Here is a 22,500-nt window from a genome sequence, read left to right on the forward strand (position 1 = left end):
CCGGGAAGTCGCGGGGAGGAGGCGTGTGCCTTTATGTCAACAAGCGCTACTGTACTTCTGTGACAGTGCGCCAGGCCATGTGTACACCTGACGTGGAGCTCCTGTCAGTGTCACTCCGCCCCTTTTACTTGCCCCGTGAATTTCCCCAGATATTCATTACTATTGTGTATATCCCTCCTAAAGCAAATCCTGCTACAGCAACAAACACTATTGTTGAGCTGGTCCAAAAACTACAAACCATTTCTCCGGATGCTCCTAATTTTATACTTGGTGATTTTAATCATGTGCCCTTGAATAAGTCATTTAAAAAAACTTTCACCAATATGTGACCTGTACAACCAGAAAGGAAAAGACTTATAAATCACTGCGGTTGTCTCCTTTAGGATCAGCTGATCACAACTGTGTGCTTCTCCTCCCTACATATAAAACTGTATTGAAAAGGTAGGGTGTCCAGAAAAAAAGAGGTCAAAATATGGTCTGAGGAATCTATGGCATCTCTACAAGGTTGTTTCGAAAGCACAGACTGGGAGATGTTTAAAGAGTCATGTGACAGTGTAGATGAATTAGCAGACCTAGTCTGTTCTCATATAACTTTTTGTGAGAGTGTAGCTGTCCATACTAAAATTATAAAAATCTACTCAAATAACAAACCTTGGATGTCAGGATCAGTGAAAAACTGAAGAGAAAAATTACCTCTTTCAATGCAGGGGATCCTGTCGAAATCGAGGCAGCCAAACGAGAGGTAAATATAGAGAGGTAATATAAATCTCATGTTGAGAAAAAATTAGCTCAAAGGAATCTCGGCTCAGCCTGGTCTGGAAAGAAGACAATTGCTGGAATTCAGCAGCCGAAAAATCCAAAAATTAGCATGGATGGTTTTACATCAGACTTGGAATTGGCAAATTCATTCAATGACTTTTACCTTCGTTTTGAACAATTCGACTTCAAAGAGGACATCGATAATCTTAAGGCTAAGTTAATAGACAGCCAGCACCTTACCCTGGAGCAGAGGGATGTTGACAGGGCTTTTCACACTTTGAAGCCAAATAAAAGCCCTGGTCCAGATAAAATCTGTGGCACCTTATTGAAAGGCTGTGCTAATCAACTGGGTCATATCTTCAGTTATATTTTTAATTTGTCTTTATCCATACAGATGGTACCTAGTTTATGGAAGCAAGCACTTATTGTGCCTGTTCCTAAGGGAAGCAGACCTAAAGTTCTTAATGATTTTAGGCCGGTCGCATTGACTTCTTTGATCATGAAAACTTTTGAAAAATTGATCAAGTTCGAGCTTGTAAAGGAGACGGAGCATCTCCTCGACCCCTTCCAGTTCGCCTATAGGGCACATAGAGGAGTAGAGGATGCAGTAATCACCCTTCTGAACTTTCTTTATAAACATTTGGAGGGCAGCAAGACCCATGCAAGACTGTCTTTTATTGATTTTTCTTCAGCTTTTAATTCTATCCAACCTCACATTTTAGCAACAAGATTGACTGAATATTTTAATGTAAAACCTAATTTAGTGGGTTGGATTTTGGATTTTTTAACATTGAGATCTCAGCGGGTGAAAGTGAATGGCACCTTATCAGAGTTTCGTTATTCTAATACTGGATCCCTGCAGGACTGCTGTCTCTCTCCTTTGCTTTTTATTTTGTATACAAACGTGTCGGAGCAAATATGAGAACTGATATATTGTTAAGTTTGCAGATGATACGGTGATTGTAAGTTTGTTGTAAAATATAGAAACTGGTCATGGTCCAGTCATTGATGACTTTATCACCTGGTGCAACGAATCTTATTTGTTTTTAAATGTTTTAAAAACTAAGGACATGCATATTGATTTTAGAAAGCAGGCTCCGCCACAGGATCCTACTATTATCAAAGGTCAACCTCTTGAGCCTGTAAGCAGTTATAAATATGTGGGAACCTTGATTGACTCGGACTTGAGCTTTAAGGACAACAGTGAGATTGTTTGTAAGAAAGGTCATCAGCGTCTGTCCTGTCTGAGGAAGTTAGCTCGTTCTAATATTAATGTTTCTATTAGGGATGGGAATTTCGACTAATTTCCGAACTGACTAGTCGCCAATAAAATTAGCGACTAGTCGGTTCGGAAATTAGTATTGAACTTGCAATTTAACCCTTTAAGCGCCAAAGTCGCAATATTGCCACAAGCAACATTGGTGAACATAACAAGTCATAGCTTCAAATATACTGCCTCATGTGCCTCATGTACTGTACACCAGGAGATGGTGGACATCTGGAACTTCAATCTGAGCATCAGTTGTGGGCGTGTTTTCATTCAAAGTTTTGGAGTTTAGAGTTTGAAAACCGAGGAGACGAGACTCGCCGTCGGAGCGTATCAGAGCGCAAGACGGCACATTTTAGAGTGAGAAAACTCACCGAGAGGTCTGGTCAACGCTGACAAAGTACTTTGTCAAGTAATGGCTTACTCATATTCTGAAGAGGAATATTCACCCTCTGATGAAGATGTTCAGTCGTCCACTGAGACAGAAAGTGCCGCTGCGTCTGTGCGTAACGGCAGCGGGTCGGTGCGCCATGACAGTCCACGAGCAGCACATAGTGGAGCCGATGCTTTCCTTCGGGGGGGCAGGAAGGGACGTGGTGGGGGTAGCTGGAGTGGTCAGAACACCGCTAATGATGAGGGGGATAGCGGGGGTTGAAAAAGAGACACGCATATGCTAGTGGCAGGATCAACCAGGTAGCCCAGACGGGACGAGTGTGCGGCGCACGGCCGAGCGTAGAGCTGCATGGCGGCGCCCGGTCGGGACCGGGGGCCGCGAAGCGTGGCTGTGCGGGGGGGGCACACTAGCGTTTAACCGACTAGTAAAATACTAACCGTTTAATAAATGAGTCGACAATTAACCGATTAAACGACTAGTCCGCACATCCCTAGTTTCTATGTTGTCTTTTTTTTTTACCGAGCCTTTATTGAACCGGTTTTATCTTTTTCTATGGTTGCTTGGTTTGGCAATGTGTCTTTGAGAGACAAAAACTGTCTCCAGCAGGTGGTTAAGTGGGCGAGCCGGCTAGTGGGTCAGCCACAGGTCTGTCAGAGCTGTATGCAGAGCAGCTACAGCGGAAAGTGAGCTCCATTCTCCAGGACTGTACTCACCCTCTGCATGGAGAGTTCCTACTTCATCGTTCAGGTCAGCGCTATGTGGTTCCAAAGGGGAGAACCAAGCGGTACAGAGACAGTTTTGTGCCTGCAGCTGTTGCACTCTTGAACAAAAGGAGGATGGGGTCTGAATAGTATCCTCATCACCTTTTGAGGCCTCTGTAGGCCTCCATGGATCATGACTTTTTATGAAGACTGTAGATATGTGCACCAGGTAGACGACGTTTGTGTTTTTATTGTTTTATTCTTGTGGTTGTTTGGGATTGCTGCTTTCCCTTTTGTAAACAACTTTACCCACGGGTACCAATAAAGAAACCTTGAACCTAAACGGAACTAAACATGTAAAATACTAAAATATGAAATACTTAGTGACAAAAAGAAAAGAAAGTTATTTTCATTTTGTGAACTAACTCAGTATTTTTTTTTCATAAATGTCTTTATTGGGTTATCAAGAAAAGTAACATGTCCAATCAGTAATGATACAATTCACCCTTTTTCTTTCCTTTTTTGAAAACATCAACAACCCTCCCTACCCCCTGAAGTAGAGCCACATTTACATTTCAAAACAAAAGCAATGGAAAACAAGTAATTATTATATAAAAAATACAACTCTCTCTCCCCCCTAAAGGAAAAAAACAGGAGGGATGAACGTTAAACAAAACAACAAAAAACGTAAAATAAAATTACAAAGGAACTTTTAGAGGAGATTCTAAATGTTTAAAAGCACACACAGATTGACTATAATAAATTGTGTATGCTGTGTCTCGCCTCCTTAATCACTGGACTACATCAGCATCCTGACTGAATAATAGAGTTAAAAAAATAGAATTAATTAGGAATTACATCAATTTATCTTGAGTAAATCCATCTATCTCAATCATCTAAGGAAGAGGTGGAATTAAATAAGTTAAGAATGGGATTCCCAGTTTTATAAAACTTGTCAGAGCATCCCCTGATACAGTACTTATTTTTTTCTACATGTAGGAATGACAACAGATCTTTTAGCCAAGAGTTTGGGGGAGGAGGGTTCTTATCCTTCCAGTGAAGTAAAATACGTCTACGGGCTACTAAAGATGCAAAAGCGATAAGATTGTTTTCCCTGTTCGTAAAGTGTGTGAATTCTTCAGACACTCCAAAGATGGAGGTTAAAGGGCTCAGAAGCACAGGTTTGTTTAAAGCTTTGAGAGAATGTTGTAGAAAGATGATCAGAATGAGCTTAGTCTCGGGCAGGAAAAAAACGTGTGTATGACTTGCTGGTGACAGATCTGTCGCAAATATCACTTGTATTAAAGAGTTTAAAGTCTAGCTTTGGAAAAGTGTATCTTGTGTAGGACTTTAAACTGAATTACTGTCAGACTGGCACAGGATGACGTGGAGTTAACCCTGTCAATGGCCCTCTGCCACCATTCGTCTGACAAGACACTGCCCAGCTCCCTTTCCCGTGTTTTCCTGGTTGCCAGTGGGGATGATAATGATGACATAATTAATTTTACTACAGTTGAAATGAATCCACGTGCTGTGGGAAGAGAAAGAATTGTATCAATGAGAGTGTGAGGGGGTTTGTGGGGGAAATTGAGGAAATTACAGCGAGCAAAATCTCTGGTTTGAAAGTATCTAAACAAATGCGTTCATGGAAGGGCAAATTTAGTTTGGAAGCTATCAAAGGATATAAAAATGTCCTTATCGAAAAGTTGCTCAAAATTAATCAGCCCTTTCTCCTTCCACAGGTTGTAAGTTGTGTCTAGTGTAGGGGGTAGGAATAGATGGTTATCATAGATGGGCGTTAGTGGGGAAAGGGAAGTGATTTTAAAGTGCCGTTTAAACTGTTTTAGGATTTTTATAGTGGACAAGACCACTGGATTGAAGGAGAATTTAGTAGGATGTCCATTTATAGGGGCACATATTAAAGCTGGTAAAGAGATGGATTTGCATGAGTAGGCTTCCATCTGACACCAGTCTGTATTGGAGGAGTTATACCAGCTATAGACCTTTTAGATATTGGCTGACCAGTAGTAAGCCCTGAAATCTGGCAGAGCAAGTCCACCCTCTTCTTAGGTTCTTTGTAAAATGGAGTATTTTATCCTTGGAGTCTTTCCAGCCCAAATGAAATGTGAAATAACCTTATCTAATTTTTTTTTTAAATGCTTTGGGTAGGTATATAGGTAAGCACTGAAAAAGAAATAGAAATTTGAGTAAGACATTCATTTTAATAGAATTGATTCTACCCAAAAGTAACAATGGAAGGGTATTCCAGCATAGTAAATCTGATTTAACCTTTTTAACCAGTTTCGCTATGTTATATTTATACAATAAAGGAAGACTATTCAATATATTAGTGGCTAAATACTGAAAACTAGCAGGGACTAATTGAAATGGCAGTGTTTGAGCTGGGATCAATTTTGCTGCATTATTAAGAGGGAAGCATTCACTTTTGTTAATATTCAATTTATATCCAGAAAAGGAACCAAATGTCTTTAAGATGTTCAAGATCTTGTCTATGCAAATGCTGCAGCTTGAGACATAGAGTAAGAGGTCATCGGCATAAAGTGATACTCTGTGCTCAAACCCATTCCTATAGATACCGGTAAAATGTGGTGAACTCCTAAGGGCAATGGAAAGTGGCTCAATCGCAATGGTGAACAATAATGGTGATAGCGGACATCCTTGACGGCAGCCGCGTGATAAAGGAAAAAAGTTAGGTTGTATTGAGTTAGTTCTTACAGTAGCAGTTGGGGTGCTGTATAAGAATTTCATCCACAAGATAAAATTCTGTCCAAACCCAAACCTATTTAAAACTGAGAATAAGTAATTCCACTCCACCCTATCAAAAGCTTTTTCTGCGTCCATTGAGATTACCAATTCCGGGTCTTGTGAATCAGGTGTGGACATAATTATACTAAGCAGACGGCGTATATTTGAGGATAACTGCCTGCCCCTTTTAAAACCAGTCTGGTCGTTTGAGATGATGTTTGGTAGACATGGGTCGAGGCGGTTGGCAAGGGTCTTGGCTAACAGTTTTATGTCACAGTTAAGTAGACTAACAGGTCTCCAGCTGTTGCAATCTTCCAGGTCTTTATTTTTCTTTGGAATGAGTGAAATTGATGCTTGTGTTAAGGTTGGAGGGAGGGTGTGTTCCAAGGAATAATTAAACATATCCAATAGCAAGGGAGCGAGTTGGTCAGAATTTATTTTGTAAAATTCAGATGGGAAGCCATCTGGGCCTGGAGCTTTGCCGTTCTGCAATAATTTAATACTGGCTTTAACTTCTTCCAAGCAGAGTGGAGCATCCAGAGCATTTTTAAGATTAGTATCAACTACAGGGAAGACTAAGTTATCTAAGAATTTGTTCATTGAGGTGGTATCAGATGGGGCTTCCGATTTATATAAATCGGAGTAATATGAAGAAAAAATATTATTTATCTCAAATGGGTCTGCAGTTACAGATTGGGAATTTATACGGATTTGTGCAATGAATTGGGAAGAGAATTGATGTTTTAGTTGCCTTGCTAGCAACTGACTGGCTTTGTTTCCGTATTCATAATAAGTGCCCTTTATATGTCTTAAAAGAAACTCTGCCTTATTTATGGAAATGAGGTCAAATTCAGTCTGTAGTTTGAGTCTCTCCATCTGAAGAGTGGGATTAACTGAAGTAGAGCATTGTCTGTCAATCTGAAGAATTGCTTCCATCAGTTCAACTGTCTTTGTTTTTCCTCCTTTCGTACCCTGGCATTAAATGAAATAATCTCTCCACGTATTACCGCTTTGAAGCTCTCCCAAAAGAGAGAGGGGGATGTGGAGTCAGACTTGTTATTTTCAATAAAGTGTGAAATTTTTTGAGAGACAAATTTACAAAATTTGTCAGATGATAATAATCCTGTGTTTAATCTCCAATTTGAGTGTCTTTTGGTTTTAGGAACTAGTCCCAAATCTAATAAAAGGGGAGCATGATCTGAAATAACTATAGCCGAATATTCACACTGCTTTACTGACGGTAATAAAATCTTATCAAGAAAAAAGTAGTCAATTCGAGAATATGTTCAATGAACCTGGGAATAAAATGAAAATTCTTTTGTTGTTGGGTGGTAAAAACGTCATACATCCACACTGCCAACCTGATCTGTAACCACAGACAAACTTTCAGCTGCTTTGGATTGAATTCATTTTCTTGAATCTGACCTGTCGAGTGTAGGATTAACAGATAAATTAAGATCGCCTCCAAAGACAAGATAATGAGTATTTAAGCATGGAATGGAAGAGAACAGGGACGTCACAAAATTGGGACAGTCCCAGTTGGGGGCATAAACACAATCCAAAATGACAGGAGTTTGAAACAGCATACCAACGACAATGATATAACGTCCATGGGGGTCAGCTATAACCTGTTCTGATGAAAACTGTACTCGCTTATGCAATAAAATGGCTGTACCTCTTGAACGGCTGTTAAAACTGGAGTGGAAAATCTTTCCAAGCCAGGGTTTTCGTAATCTAGTGTGATCACATAAACGGTTTCTTGGAGGAACGCAATGTCTGTTTTCAAATTCTTGAGATGCGAAAGTACTCTTGTCCTTTTAATAGGACCGCCAAGACCCCTTACGTTCCAGCTTGTGAACCTGATAGTCTGTAGCATATCTCTGTGATTTATGTCAGTCATAGAATCAGTACCAAATATCAGCCTACTAAGTGCTCTGGTAAGATGGTGCCAAATCAGTAGCAAGAGGCAAAGCATCCACAACACAAAGCAAACATAAGCAAAAGGAAAGGAATACTCCTCTAACAAAGACAGACAAAATGAAAAAAATGTCCCAAACACAACAAGAACAGGTGTCTTAATGACACCTTCAGATTCAAACAATCCTTAGATATTTGTCCTAACCTCACCATTAACACTGATGAGCATGCAGGAATTACTGCTTTACAACTGAATAATAGCTGGAATTTGCTTCCTGTTCAACTGTGGGATAAATTGTACATTCAAACCAATACTGATTCATGACCAATAGAAATAGAGAAAGGATAATATCAAAACATTAAATGTCGGGAGCTTAGTTGTAGGTTTTGGAGGTAAACTCAGCAGGAAAGCGGGACTGAGACTTCTGCTTCACCTGTGTAACCTTTATTGTTCCTTTCATTTTGCACAGACATCGCTTAACAGAAATCAACTGCGTTCTCAACAAGTATGAATAACAGTAAAACGCAGCATCGGGTAGACGGGTCTGCGTATATTCCAGTTCACAGAGTTCACCGTAAAAGTTAAAGACGTGAAAAGAGACATCATATTTTCACTTACTGCGGAGATCATGGTGGACAGTGTTGTTTTTGGCAGCCAGTTTAGATTTTGTCTTAGTTTTAGTCTTTTGGACGAAATCCTTATTCTATTTAGTCACAATTTAGTCATTTCTATAAGCGATAGTTTTAGTCCAGTTTTAGTCGACGAAAACTCAAAAGGTTTTAGTCTAGTTTTAGTCTAGACGTATTAGCTTTTTAACAAATTACGTATTATTAACCTCACTGACAAAATGACAGTAGATTCAATGTTCATTACTACAAAAATGCCAACAAAGACATTCCTTCTTCAGGACTTGCGGGTTTATTTTTTGTCAGTTTAGAGTAGTATGTTAAGGTTAAGGTTTTGTAGAATAAATATCCTCGTCTCTATTATTGTTCTACGTCGTTAGAAATAAAAAAAATACCTTTAATTCTGTGTTCTGTAAAGTTAGTGCATTTAATTTACAATGCATTGATTCCATAGAATACAATGCTGATTAACTTGCAATGCCCCAGTAAAATAAATAAATCCTGAATAACGGGGGAACAATTAGATGAAGCACATGGACGTTCTGAAGGTTGGAATGTGAAATCTCTGGTTAGAATGTGGTCAGATGGTTTATATGATGTCATTGTTTTACTTAAAATCTGTTTAAAAGTAGAACAACTCAGGTCCAACTGCTTTATCGCAGTAAGCTTTGAAAAACGGTATTAGAACTTCTCTTGCTGTTTCTGTCTGACCGTCGGACTGAGGCCACAGACTGTCACCAGTTAATATGATCGTCACACTCTGCCGCAGTGAAGCGATATTTCCACTCCGTTAGGTGGAGGTCCTCATTAAACCGAGAATTTTACTGGTAGACGGAACAGCCGTGAGTCCCAACAGAGCAATAACGACAACGTTCAAGCTGACAACAAGAACATTTCGGAACAGTTTATTGACGTCTGTGTGTTTTGAACAGGCATCGGTACAGTCACCTATGCTATGCATTGCCGTTGTAACAGCCTCGCTCACTGAATATCACCAGTTGACTGAAACCATCCATTAACGTTTTCGTCCAGTCTCGTCTCTTGAACGAAAACTAGCACACGTCTCGTCATGTTTTGGTCATCAGAGAGCCGCGTTTATTTTGTCATCGTTTCGTTTTCATCATGAAAAAAAGGGGCGTCAACGAAATTATTTCGTCATCGTTAACGAAAACAACACTGATGGTGGAAACACTCCACTTCATCCGGAGAGTCAAATATGCGAGTCTGTCCGTTAACAGTGACCCGTAACCCCGCAGGGTAGATCAGACCGAAGCGTATCCCATCCTTATAAACGAGAGACTTCACTGTGTTGAATGATGCCCGTTTTTTGGTGAGTGAGGCACTGAAATCCTCAAAGATCCTGATGGGATGACCCTGGTATGAGATGCTCCGTGTTTTCTTCGCCCACAGCAGCACTCGCTCCTTCTCGATGTATCTATGAAAGCGAACAAAAAAGGGCCGGGATCCCTGTGCTGGTTTCGGTCCCAGGCTGCGGTGAGCTCGGTCCAGTTCAAAGATAGTATCCGGCAAAGCGTCTCTGGTCATTCATGAAACGGCGAAGATCGGTCCCCTCTGCTCCCTCGGGGATGCCAGTCACACGGAGATTCTGCCGTTTGGACCGAGATACCAAGTCCTCAACGGTGAGCTGCAGCTTTTCGTTAATCTGGGTGGTGGTCTCCACCTCGGACCTCAGTGTGGCCACTTCTTGCTGCAGAGTTGTCAGGTCGTCTGAATGGGATGTGAGGGCCGTCTCCATTGCAGATATGGTAGCTGTGTGTGAGGCAACGGTGTCGGCGATCTTTTGTAGAGATGTTTGTATAGGAGCCATGGCAGTGTTCAGGGAGGTGGTGAGCTCACCTGTCACATCTTTGCGGTGTTTCTCTAGTTCAGCAATGAGCATGCTCAGAGTTAATGGCTGGGCTCCACCTGTTGCTGCTGTGCTAGCATCTACTTTGCTAGCTTCTTTATCTTGCGGGCTCGGCCTGAAGTGTTGTGTCAGCTGAGGCTGACTTTTGCTGCGGCTTTCGTGGGATTTACTCATTTCAGCTCCAAAAATGTTAGACTGACAAAGAATTTATTTAAATAGTCTGGGTGTAAATATTTAAAGTTACATGTGGTCAGGGAGCAAAAGCCATGCGTGTGCTCACTCAGCCGCCAACCGGAAGTCCCTATCTCAGTATTTTTGACAGGTTGTGCCACAAGAAAAACAGAAAAACTAGAGGATCTGTAGATGTTTCCTTAGTTCAAAGTGTTTGACTTTATCTCTAATTAACTTCTGCTTCCAAACACGACATTTCACAGATGTTTTTATAAACATTCAGATTTAATGTCTTCAAAATCAAATAGTTGTAAATGCTCGTTCGTTAGAGAAGAAAATGACCCAGAAGTGTTTAAATTCTGCGACAAAACGCAGTATTTGTACGGTACGACTCTTCAGAGCTGACATCCAGAGATCAGCGTTCTATCCACTGTGATTCCTGGAGTTTACCTCCTCATTCAGACAGGATTAAACCTGAACAGATTCAACAACAGACACCAGTAAATCACAATGAACCCGTTCACAGATTTCCTTCAGGATCACTCAGGATTCAGCTGCAGTGTTTCATCTCTCCTCGTTCTGTGTCCAGGTCCTGGGGATAGTAGGAGAAACAAAAACGTCTTCCAGAACCTCCAGCTGGTTTCTCCTGAAGCTCCTACCATCTCCTCATCCTGGAGATGTTTTTCTGTCTCCATGTTTGCAGACTCTCCACTCTCATCGCCTGTAGAAAGATCTTCCTCCATGCTGAATGGATCTTCTCTGTTCTCTGTGTGTGCTGCTTTTATTTTTTATCCAGGAGGTTTTCCTCTCAGCTGAAGTTGTGCTGAGGAGCTCATCGTGTTTAATTTTTATCAGATCTGCTGCAAACACTTCATTTGTGGAGAATGTTGGTGTCAGACATGAAGAATGAAGATAATTGTGATTTGTTCTCAGTATTTAAAGCTGAGGTTTGGTTAATAATGATGTAAATCTGATGGTTCTGTCAGCGTTTACGATGAATGTTCTCCTGTAGGACATGTAGTTGTTTACAGATGTCCTGTTTTCCATCCCATCGTGTGGATTTGGTCGTTTTTAATATTAATGGTGTTTCTGGATGAGCAGCAGCTTGTTGACGGTAAACAGCTGATGTCTGGGTGGAGCTCCTACAGATCAGAGTCAGTCCATGTGTCACCAGGCAGGATATTTATACCTCCAGACTAGCACATCCACTTACTGCTGCTGACTCCAGCACTGAGGGCGCCCCCTGCTGTCCTCTGGGCTTCATAGCATCCAGAACACATGTAGAGGATCTGATTGGTTCTGACTGGTTCTGGTGTGGTTGGATTCAGTCTCCTGGTGTAGCAGCAAGAGACTGGACCCATCCACACCAGAACTGCCCTAAATATAATGTGTGTTATACAGAAAAGAAACTTGGATCTGCAGGATGCTAAAATACCCAGAATGCACCACTAGAAGGTTCTCCACATGTTCCTGTAGATCTTCATTCCACCTGTAGAGACCTTCAGCTGGTATACAGACGTCAACAGGAGGTGGTGTTCCTGTTTACTACAGCTGGAGGGATCATCTCGTTTGTTTTACGTTCATTTTTTAATGTACTTCCCCTTTCATTCTGAACCTCCACTGACTGTATTTAAACCTCCTGCAGGACTCTGAGTCTTTGGACCGCTGCATCCAGACGGTGCTGGCCTCCCTCTACCCGCCCTTCCAGGCCACGTCTCCCACTGTCCTCTGTCAGGTCCTCAGTGTGGTGGAGCACTGTTACCGTGGAGACGGCCTCCGCTACCTCATCCACTTCCTGCTGCCTGCGAAGAACTTCCTGCAGAACCTCCAGCAGGACGCCTGTGTGAGTATTTGGGGGTTCTGGTTCTCCTGCAGCAGCTTCCACCACTTCAACCCTCCTGTTGTCCTCATTTACAGACATCAAAAATAGTGTTTCCTTTTCTGAAAAAATCCAAACATTCTACAAAAAGTCCCCCAAATTTGGCAAGAAAATTCTTGTAAATATGTTAATAAAAGAGAAAAATCTTAATTTTTTTAAAAAAAAAATCTGAAGTGTTTCCATATATATCAGTAAAACTTCTAAGATTTTCTTTAAGAACATTCACATAAAATCAAACAAAATCGAAAAAAATTCACTGGATTTTAATTGATTTTTATGTGAATGTTCTTAAAGAAACTTTTTTTTAACATTTTTTCCACCAAAAAATGTTCATAAATTTCCCCAAACATGTTGAAAATGTGGACATATTATTTATTAATATTATATTTTCCCCACATTTTTAAATTTTAAAAATGGTGAATGTTCTGATGAAGTGGTGAATGTTCTGATGAAGTGGTGAATGTTCTGATGAAGTGGTGAATGTTCTGTAGATGAAGTGGTGAATGTTCTGATGAAGTGGTGAATGTTCTGATGAAGTGGTGAATGTTCTGTAGATGAAGTGGTGAATGTTCTGATGAAGTGGTGAATGTCCTGATGAAGTGGTGAATGTTCTGATGAAGTGGTGAATGTTCTGTAGATGAAGTGGTGAATGTTCTGATGAAGTGGTGAATGTCCTGATTAAGTGGTGAATGTTCTGATGAAGTGGTGAATGTCCTGATGAAGTGGTGAATGTTCTGATGAAGTGGTGAATGTTCTGTAGATGAAGTGGTGAATGTTCTGATGAAGTGGTGAATGTTCTGTAGATGAAATGGTGAATGTTCTGTAGATGAAGTGGTGAATGTTCTGATGAAGTGGTGAATGTTCTGTAGATGAAATGGTGAATGTTCTGTAGATGAAGTGGTGAATGTTCTGATGAAGTGGTGAATGTTCTGTAGATGAAGAGGTGAATGTTCTGTAGATGAAGTGGTGAATGTTCTGATGAAGTGGTGAATGTTCTGTAGATGAAATGGTGAATATTCTGTAGATGAAGTGGTGAATGTTCTGATGAACTGGTGAATGTTCTGATGAAGTGGTGAATGTTCTGATGAACTGGTGAATGTTCTGATGAAGTGGTGAATGTTCTGATGAACTGGTGAATGTTCTGTAGATGAAGTGGTGAATGTTCTGTAGATGAACTGGTGAATGTTCTGATGAACTGGTGAATGTTCTGTAGATGAAGTGGTGAATGTTCTGATGAACTGGTGAATGTTCTGTAGATGAAGTGGTGAATGTTCTGTAGATGAACTGGTGAATGTTCTGATGAACTGGTGAATGTCCTGATGAAGTGGTGAATGTCCTGATCTCCTTCCAGGTCCAGTACTGTGGTCTGCTGTTCCGTCATGAAGGTTGGCCCCTGTGTGTCCACGAGAAGGTAGTGGTCCAGCTCTGTCCTCTGGACCAGCGCCTCCTCCGTCCAGGTGACTTCTACCTGCTGGTATCTCCCTCCGTAGCCCCGCCTCCTCCTCGTTCCCACGGCGCCTCCTTCAGGGGCGGAGCCTCGGAGCCCCGCCTGCTCCTGTGCAGCTGGGCGGGCCGTCATGTGGAGCAGCAGGAGGTGTCGCAGGTAGCGCTGCGCTCACTCTTCAGCATGGCCTGGCTGGACTCGGTCAACAGGGACAGGGAGCGGAGAGGAGCTCCTGGGCTGCAGCGCCTCCTGCTGGCCGCCCACGGAGACGTCTTCAGGGTCCCCTGGGAGGACCTGGTCTACCCACAGTTCCTCAGCCGGCCCCGCCCCCCCAGGGAGGACAGGGAGGAGCCGGAGGTACAGGAGGGTTTAAGGAACACCTCACACCTGTCCTCAGGTCAGGACGGGAAGCTCCTCCCTCTAAACAAAACCTGCCAATCAGCAGCCAGCAACGACGGAGAGGACTCTGAGGGGGAATATGTGGAGCTGACGGACCTGCCCCGCTTTTCCCCCCAGAAAGGATCTCTGACCCAGTCCATCAGCCAGCAGAACCGGGCCAGAACCACCACACACACACCTACACACACTACAGCAACACACACACCACCTGCTGCTGCACACACACCTCACACCACAAACACACACTCTGCTGCTACGACACACACCTGTGGAAGCACACAGTCCTGTCAGCCCGGTGTGAAAATGGACTCCAGGTCCTCAGAGGGGGACCAGGACCAGGACCAGGACCAGGACCAGGACCAGGTCTCCTGTGGAGCGGTTGTCCTCAGACCAGTTTCCTGTCAGCAGGAGCCTACAGCAGGTACAGAACCAGACCAGAACCAGAACCCAGAACCTGAAACCAGAACAGAGCAAAGAGAGCAGGAGGAGACAGAAGGAAAGAATGAAGCTGTAGAGTCAGAAGGAGAAGAGGAGGTGCAGGGGGAGGAGCAGTGTAGGAGGAACCAGGAGGAAGAGGAGTCCGAGGATGAAGGTGCAGAGCAGGTGGAGCTAGAAGAGGAGGTTCAGGTTCTAACCATGGAGCAGAGTCTGGGTAGAAAGGAGGAGGTGATGGAAGAACAGAGAGGAGGAGAGAGAGGAGCGCACATAGAAAAAGACTGTTTTACTGAAAAAAACACAAAACACAAACACACCGAGGACTCCTTACCTGGAAATAACACAACAGACACACACCTGCAGCACTGTGAGGACGGGCTTCAGCACACTGTTCCTGAGGAGTCCAGTGGTCCTCCTCTTCTCCATGAGGAGTCAGAAGAGTCCAGTGTTCCTCCTCCTGTCGCTGAGGAGTCTAAACCACCTCCTTGCGCCTCCTCTCCGTCCATGGATGAACCTGATCATGGTGACTCTGGACTGGAACATCTGGAGGAGAAGAAGCAGGAAGTTGCTGCAGGAGGAGCAGCAGAGCTTCACACTGAAGGTACATGAACCTGTTTCTCCTTTTTCACCTCCTGCTTCTCATTCATCAACCCATCAGACTGTCTGTCCTCCTCCTCACCTCCTCCTCTGATTGGCTGTCTCAGTCTAACTCACCTGTGTGGCTGCAGACAGGTGTTCAGGTGTCTCTTTTTCCAAACTCTTTTTTCTGGACCCTTCAGCTCATTCGATGGTGTAGACAATAGTTGTGTTTTCTTTCTTCCTGCTGTTTCCATCATGTGTCCTCCAGTAGAAAGCTTCAGTCCCTCAATTAGAATGACTCACACATCCAGAACATCTCAGTTTAACCTCCATGGCATCATTTTTACCCATTGTTGCTGTAAATACCCCACTGCCACATGTCTCTACCTTCACAGCAGAGTCCTGCTGTGTCTGGTACTAATGAGTACTAAGGTAAACTACAGATAACATCTTACTCAGTATCTCCTCTCTGATTCGTCGGGGTCATACCACGTTCGTTAGTCCTCAGAGTGACGTCACATCAATCATCCAGGCAGCAGGTCAGAGAGTCAGAGGAGGGTCGTCTGTGAAAATAGAGCAGCGACTTACCGGAGAAACGTTATTAGCTTAAGATTTAAACTACTTTGAATAACCATGACCTGGATGAATGAGAGCCTACACAGATAACTGAAGATGACTCATTATAGATGTTAAACAGACATTCTCTAAATATTGACGTCCAGCTAACGTTACGTAGCGTATCGGTAGCTTCAGTTAACTGGACCTGGTGCCACTAACGGGAGTAAACTATTGATAGCATGAAGCTAATATCTACACTCCATGTATGAATAACTGCTGACTGCAAATGTTTGATTTTTTACATTCAGCCTTTGAAAAGCCATTTGGTTGTACAATTAAGCTCTGCAGTCAGGTGTCATTTGTTCCCTGGAGAACCTGCTGCTGCTGCTGGAATAAATCCTGTAGTGGTTAGATAGTGTTCAATTAGTCCAGACTGACCCTAATCTGTTCTAAACTCCATGAACCTGTCCACAATGACCAGAAACCTTTCCAGAATATCTCAGTCCAAACATCCACATGATAATAAACAGTTTGTCCTGGAGGAGACTTTAGATCTGATATAAACAGATGGAGCAGGAGCATCTGTTAGGTGTTTCTGACTGGAGGCTCCATCAGTCTGCTGTTTGTTTAGCCCTCCTGCTGTCCTCATTTACGGCCACCAAAAAATGTTGTTTCTTTGTCTGAAAAAAATCCAAAAATTCAACAAAAAAATCCCCAGATTTCTGTAAATTTGCAAAACCTTCAGGAAAAACATTCCAATAATTCGTTAACAGTTTTATTTAAACAGAAAACAAATTTGGCAAAAAATTCTCATAAATATTTTCCAAAAATTAGCAAACATTTGCCCAAAAATCCTAAAACTATCTAAAGTGATTACATATATATCTCGAAAACTTCTGATATTTTCTTTAAGAACATTCAGAAAAAATCAACCAAAATACAGCGAAATTGTCTCTCAAAGAAACCTTGTTAACATTTCTTTTTTCCACCAAAAAATGTTGAAAAATTTCCTAAAAATGTTAAAAATGTCGACATCAGAAGTTTCACTGTTAAAATATATATTTTTTTTACATTTTCAAACTTTAAAACTATAAATACTTCCAGAGATGTGACTAATCCATTTATCATTAATTCAGAATGTCTGGTTGTCTCTCCACAGCTCTCATCAGTGATCCTCCTCCTGCTGGTTCCAGTCCAACAGAACCACAACAACCAGCAGCTCCCACAGTCCCAGTGCAGTCCTCCCAGTCCTCCCAGTCCTCCCAGTCCAGGTTCTACAGTGTTCTGCTGAGGTCTGGAGCTGTGTGTCTGCCAGGTGATTACACGTCCTGTAGGAACCAGTTTAAGAACAGAACCAGATCCTGGAACCAGATACTGGAACCAGAACAGAACCTGGTCTGAGGGATCCCTGGATGTGTTTTAGGTTCTGTAGTCACAGCTTCTGATCTGAATAATTAATCAGATTAATAAATAATAACAGTTAATTAACTACCTGGAGCACTGTAACGTGTTTCTGCTGTCAGATTAACTCTGTTCTCACACTAGAAACACAAACATCTCCACCGATCAGCTGCCTCCACAGAGGCTAATGCTATGCTAACAGCTAGCAGCTAAGCTAGCAGGCAGATTAAACAGAAACAAATAAAGCTGTGCATAATAATAATAATAGTACATATATGATAAATAATACTAATAAAGTTGGACCTGAGAAATAAGAGAGAAAGACTCGGAAAGCTGAGTGTTGTGTGTCTGTTGTGTGTCTGGTGTGTATCCTCAGCTGTGTTCTGTCTCCAGGTTCTACGGATCGGTCGGGTCGAGCCCTGCTGACCGTTTCTACCTGCAGCTCCGTATGGTCCGATCCGGACTGTGACAGTGCTGAGTTGCTCCGCCTCCTGCTCTACTACACCTCCACGCTCAGGTACGAAGCTCCGCCCACCTCCCAGAGTGGCTCATGTGAGCCGTTTCTCACTCTGACATCATCACTGTGTGTGAACAGGAAACAGACGAGAGCGTCGGGTCTGACGGTTCTGATGGACGCCCGCAGAGCTGCACCTGCTGCTGCCATGTTCTCCGCCCTGCGGTCCCTGCAGGTGAGTGTTCACCTGGACAGGTAGAGGACAGGGAGAAACATACAGATATTGTTGTTGTTCTGCTTTACATTCTGATCTGACTCCTAAGTCCTCATGTTGGCGCTGTTAGCTACAGTTAGCTACTGTTAGCTGCTGTTGGCTACAGTTAGCTATAGTTAGCTGCTTTTAGCTACAGTTAGCTGCTGTTAGCTACAGTTAGCTACAATTAGCTGCTGTTAGCTACAGTTGGCTGCTGTTAGCTACAGTTAGCTACAGTTAGCTGCTGTTAGCTACAGTTAGCTACAGTTGGCTGCTGTTAGCTACAGTTGGCTGCTGTTAGCTACAGTTGGCTGCTGTTAGCTACAGTTAGCTGCTGTTGGCTACTGTTAGCTGCTGTTAGCTACAGTTAGCTGCAGTTAGCTACAGTTAGCTGCAGTTAGCTGCAGTTAGCTGCTGTTAGCTACAGTTAGCTGCTGTTAGCTGCTGTTGGCTACAGTTAGCTGCTGTTAGCTGCTGTTGGCTACAGTTAGCCGCTGTTGCTGCTTTTAGCTACAATTAGCTGCTGTTGGCTGCTGTTGGCTACAGTTAGCTACTGTTAGCTGCTGTTGGCTACAGTTAGCTGCTGTTAGCTACAGTTAGCTACAGTTGGCTGCTGTTAGCTACAGTTGGCTGCTGTTAGCTACAGTTAGCTGCTGTTAAATACAGTTAGCTGCTGTTGGCTACTGTTAGCTGCAGTTAGCTACAGTTAGCTGCAGTTAGCTGCAGTTAGCTGCTGTTAGCTACAGTTAGCTGCTGTTAGCTGCTGTTGGCTACAGTTAGCCGCTGTTGCTGCTTTTAGCTACAATTAGCTGCTGTTGGCTACAGTTAGCCGCTGTTAGCTGCTTTTAGCTACAGTTAGCTGCTTTTAGCTACAATTAGCTGCTGTTGGCTACAGTTAGCTGCTCTCTGGTGTTCTAACCGCTGTGTGTTTCCAGGAGGACTCTCCAGGCTCCATCCACTCTGTGTTCATTCTGGCTAACAAAGACTCAGCGCTGCGTCTGGACAAACCTGCAGCCACTCAGGTAACCTGACCCTACACAGGTAACAATTGGAACACCTAGAACACCTGAAACAGCTGACCCCGCTGTGTGTTGTGTGTTTATGTATAATAATGTGTGTTTGGGGTGGATCAGTGGTTAGCGCTGTTGTCTCACAGCTAGAAGATCCCTGGTTCATGTCCTGGCCTGGTTCTGGTTCTGGTCTTTCTGCATGGAGTCTCCATGTTCTCCTGCACATGTGTGGCTTTTCTCCAGAAACATGCTGAGGTTAATTGGTGATTCTAAATTGTCTGTAGGTGTGATTGTTTGTCTCTATGTGTAGCCCTGTGATAGCCTGTTACCTGTCCAGGTGTTCCTTGCCTTCACCCTCAGACTCCACCCCCATGACCCTGATGAGGATTAAACGGTGGATAGATGATGGATGTGTGTGTATTAATGTTTATTAGTGTGTGTGTATTAATGTGTGTGTGTACAGGTGGAGGTGTTCACCTCCCTGAAGTCTCTTCAGAAACACGTGGAGCTCCATCAGCTTCCTGCACAGTTTGGAGGATCCTTCAGTTTCAGTCAGAGCAGCTGGATCAGCTTCAGATCAGTCAGTGCACACTACACACACACTACACACACACTACACACACACTACACACACCATCTCCACTCAGATAAAGCTCTCATCACTGTATTTAATCCTCCATAACCAGCCTCTGAACTCAGACCTCTGGAGCTTTCAGCTCCTCTCTACTGGTTTGATGGAGGTTCTACATTCATGTTCTGATGTTTTCATCCAGAGGGTGGAGCAGCTCACCACCCAGTGTGACGACGTCATCAACCTGCTGCAGAAAACCATCAGCATCCTGCAGGCCACACCTCTACCTGCTGCTGTACAGGTAACACACACCTCTACCTGCTGTACAGGTAACAGACAGGACTACCTGTTCACCACTGATCTCTCCGTTTCCCAGGATGCCGAGCTGCTGCTGTCCAGGTACAGGTCGGTGATGTGTAGCATCCTGGAGGACGGCCGATTGGTGCAGCTGCAGCAGGAGGGCGGAGCTTCTCTGTTGCGGCTCCGCAGGGAGGAGGGCGGAGTCGGAGCGACAGAGGAGCAGCGAGCGGCGGTGGAGGCGGTGACGTCTCTGTACGACCAGGTGGACGAGCTGCTGCACCACCTGGTGACTCTCTCTAACTCCAGGACCCAGGAGATCACCTTCATCAGGGACTTCAGGAGCCTGGAGCAGCGCTTCAGCCAGGTGGGTCTGAGTCTGGGCGGGGCTTCTGCCAGGTAGGTCTGAAGGTGGCGGCTGTGGCTCAGGTAGTAGAGCGGGTCGTCCAATGATTGAAGGGTCATTGGACGACACACACACACACACAGACACACACACACACACACACACACACAGACAGGTAAAGGTAGATCAGTCCTTGTGATCTAATGATCAAAGGGTCGGCGGTTTGATTCCCCCTCTGTCCTAGTCATGTGCTGTTGTGTCTTTAACCCGCCTTCCCTCCAGTGCTCTTCACTGGTGTATGAATGTGTGTGAATGTTGGTGGTGGTCAGAGGGGCCGTAGGCGTGGATTAACAGCCACGCTTCCATCAGTCTGCCCCAGGACAGCTGTGGATACAAATGTAGCTTACCACCACCAGAGGGAATGAATGATGGATCCATTGTGAAGCGCTTTGAGTGTCTTGAAAAGCGCTTTATAAATCTAATTCATTATTATTATTATTATTAAGGTACGTGTCCACAGGATCTGTCAGTCTCCTTCATCCCATTCGTTGTCTATGTGAAACACGCATGCTGGTTGTGTTGGTGCGTTTAGAGCTGTGATCGGGTGCGTCTCCCTGCAGCTCGTTTGCATAAAATAAACTTGTCTTTTACTTTATGCAAATTCGAAGTGGTGTGTGGAGATCTGACGCATCACGAAGCTGCAGTCAAACATCTAAACTAGCCGTCGGTGAATAAATCAGGACAGATTTAACTGATTATTTCTCACCTCAGATGTTTTCAGAAATACTTCTCACTGAACTGTTTGCATAATAAAAGAGAAAGCCGCCATGTTGGTCTGAAGTTTCTACCAGACTGAAGCTAAAGCTCGGTCATGTGACCTCTAGTGACCTCTAGTGACCTCTGGTGACCGTCCACGAAGCAGGAGATTTTCAGATGTGGCATGTTTCCATGAGAACCCGTATCCAGTGGACACGTAGCTGTAGCATGCTCACCGCGTAGATACGTACATGTTAGTGTTCATGGGATCATTTTATAAACATGTTGAACCAGGGACACAACACACCAGGGGCCTGTTAAGTGTCCATCATCACCACCACAGCAAATAAAGACATGATACACATTTCATTTGGTCTTCTTTATTTCCTACAAATAAACAGATAGTTCAGTTCATGTTCCAGTAGTTAACATAATTCACCTGTGACCATCACCACCTCTAACTTGTGCTCCAGTATTTCAATTTCCAGATCTGCCCTCCTAATCTGTTTTTTGGATTTTTCTCAGCAAATGCAGTTTGTAAATCTGTTTTACTGATAACTGGGAATACATAGAGGACATTCAATTCTACAGTTGCACATGAATTCCACAGAATGAAGCTCTGGTGTTTCCTGAACATCCATCTGTGTCAGTCTGTGCAGTGGAAGCTGAGGAACCATCCTGCTGCTGTCCAGCCATGCTCTGTTAAAAAGGATGAGAATGTGCAACACTTCAGTGTAGGCTAAATGTCACACTCTATATTCCACCTAAAATGTGAATGAGAAGAGAACTATCAGTAACATCCTCTGTATGCCTTTCTGGATCCCCCTCTGTAAAGGCAGCAGACACAGTTTCATCCTCTTCATCCTAGATCAGTGACATGTTTCAGTAAACTTAAACTACCATTTGGAGAAATCTGTGGAGTGTTGCCTACTATATATATATATATATATATATATATATACACACACACACACACATCCATGACCTTTTATTCCACCGTTTTACAGGCATCTGCTTTCTTTCTGTTGGCTGAGCAGAAGTCTATGTTAGTTTAAATAGGCTTAATTATTTAACAGGACATGATATGGATGCAGACATTTAGGCTATGTGTGGATAAAACAACTGCACAGTCAAACAGCCACTTAATATTTAGGCTACTTTACAATGTAAAACATGATCAACATGAAGTACCTCCATGAAATAATGCCGAGGTCTGACCTGTTTGAACAATGTTTTTATATTTCATCTTAAGCTGCTGCCCCGTCAGGATTTCCTCTAAATGAAATAACTTCATATTCTACCATTCAGACAGTTATTCCCTGTAATATTATTACGATTACAAAGGACTACATTTAACTTACGCATTGATCCGGGCTGTTCTCCACGCCGTCTCTCTCTCTTTTGCAGCTGCAGCGGTGTTGCACTTCTTTCTAAAAACGTGTTCAAACTCGCCATATGAGCGCGTTAAAAACTTCCAGTTCAAGAACGCAGCCTTTCGCTTCCCCGTTTCCATGGTGACTCGTCGAATCGGGGTTCCATTGATGCTGTCTTTTCAGACTTGCGGTGCACGCGCGTCACTCCAGGTCAAACTGCTCTGAGCTGATTAAACCAACTCAAATCAGCCGTTGTGAAACCGAAAACTCAGAGTT

The 22,500-nt window shown here is 43.3% G+C and overlaps 1 protein-coding gene across 2 annotated transcripts in view; it reads left to right on the forward strand.

Moving 5' to 3' along the window:
- Positions 1 to 22,500, forward strand: part of plekhg4 (pleckstrin homology domain containing, family G (with RhoGef domain) member 4) — an 82,424-nt gene that overhangs the window by 30,921 nt on the left and 29,003 nt on the right. For both annotated transcript variants that reach the window (XM_051959814.1, XM_051959812.1), the window contains exons 2-10: positions 12,115 to 12,312; positions 13,700 to 15,227; positions 16,923 to 17,078; positions 17,558 to 17,681; positions 17,760 to 17,853; positions 18,807 to 18,893; positions 19,345 to 19,461; positions 19,655 to 19,753; positions 19,829 to 20,116. In XM_051959814.1, coding sequence (XP_051815774.1) covers positions 12,115 to 12,312; positions 13,700 to 15,227; positions 16,923 to 17,078; positions 17,558 to 17,681; positions 17,760 to 17,853; positions 18,807 to 18,893; positions 19,345 to 19,461; positions 19,655 to 19,753; positions 19,829 to 20,116 — 2,691 coding nt within the window. The remainder of the gene's footprint in view (positions 1 to 12,114; positions 12,313 to 13,699; positions 15,228 to 16,922; positions 17,079 to 17,557; positions 17,682 to 17,759; positions 17,854 to 18,806; positions 18,894 to 19,344; positions 19,462 to 19,654; positions 19,754 to 19,828; positions 20,117 to 22,500) is intronic.

The sequence above is a fragment of the Acanthochromis polyacanthus genome, chromosome 2, assembly GCF_021347895.1.
Source record: "Acanthochromis polyacanthus isolate Apoly-LR-REF ecotype Palm Island chromosome 2, KAUST_Apoly_ChrSc, whole genome shotgun sequence".
Taxonomy (NCBI): domain Eukaryota; kingdom Metazoa; phylum Chordata; class Actinopteri; family Pomacentridae; genus Acanthochromis; species Acanthochromis polyacanthus.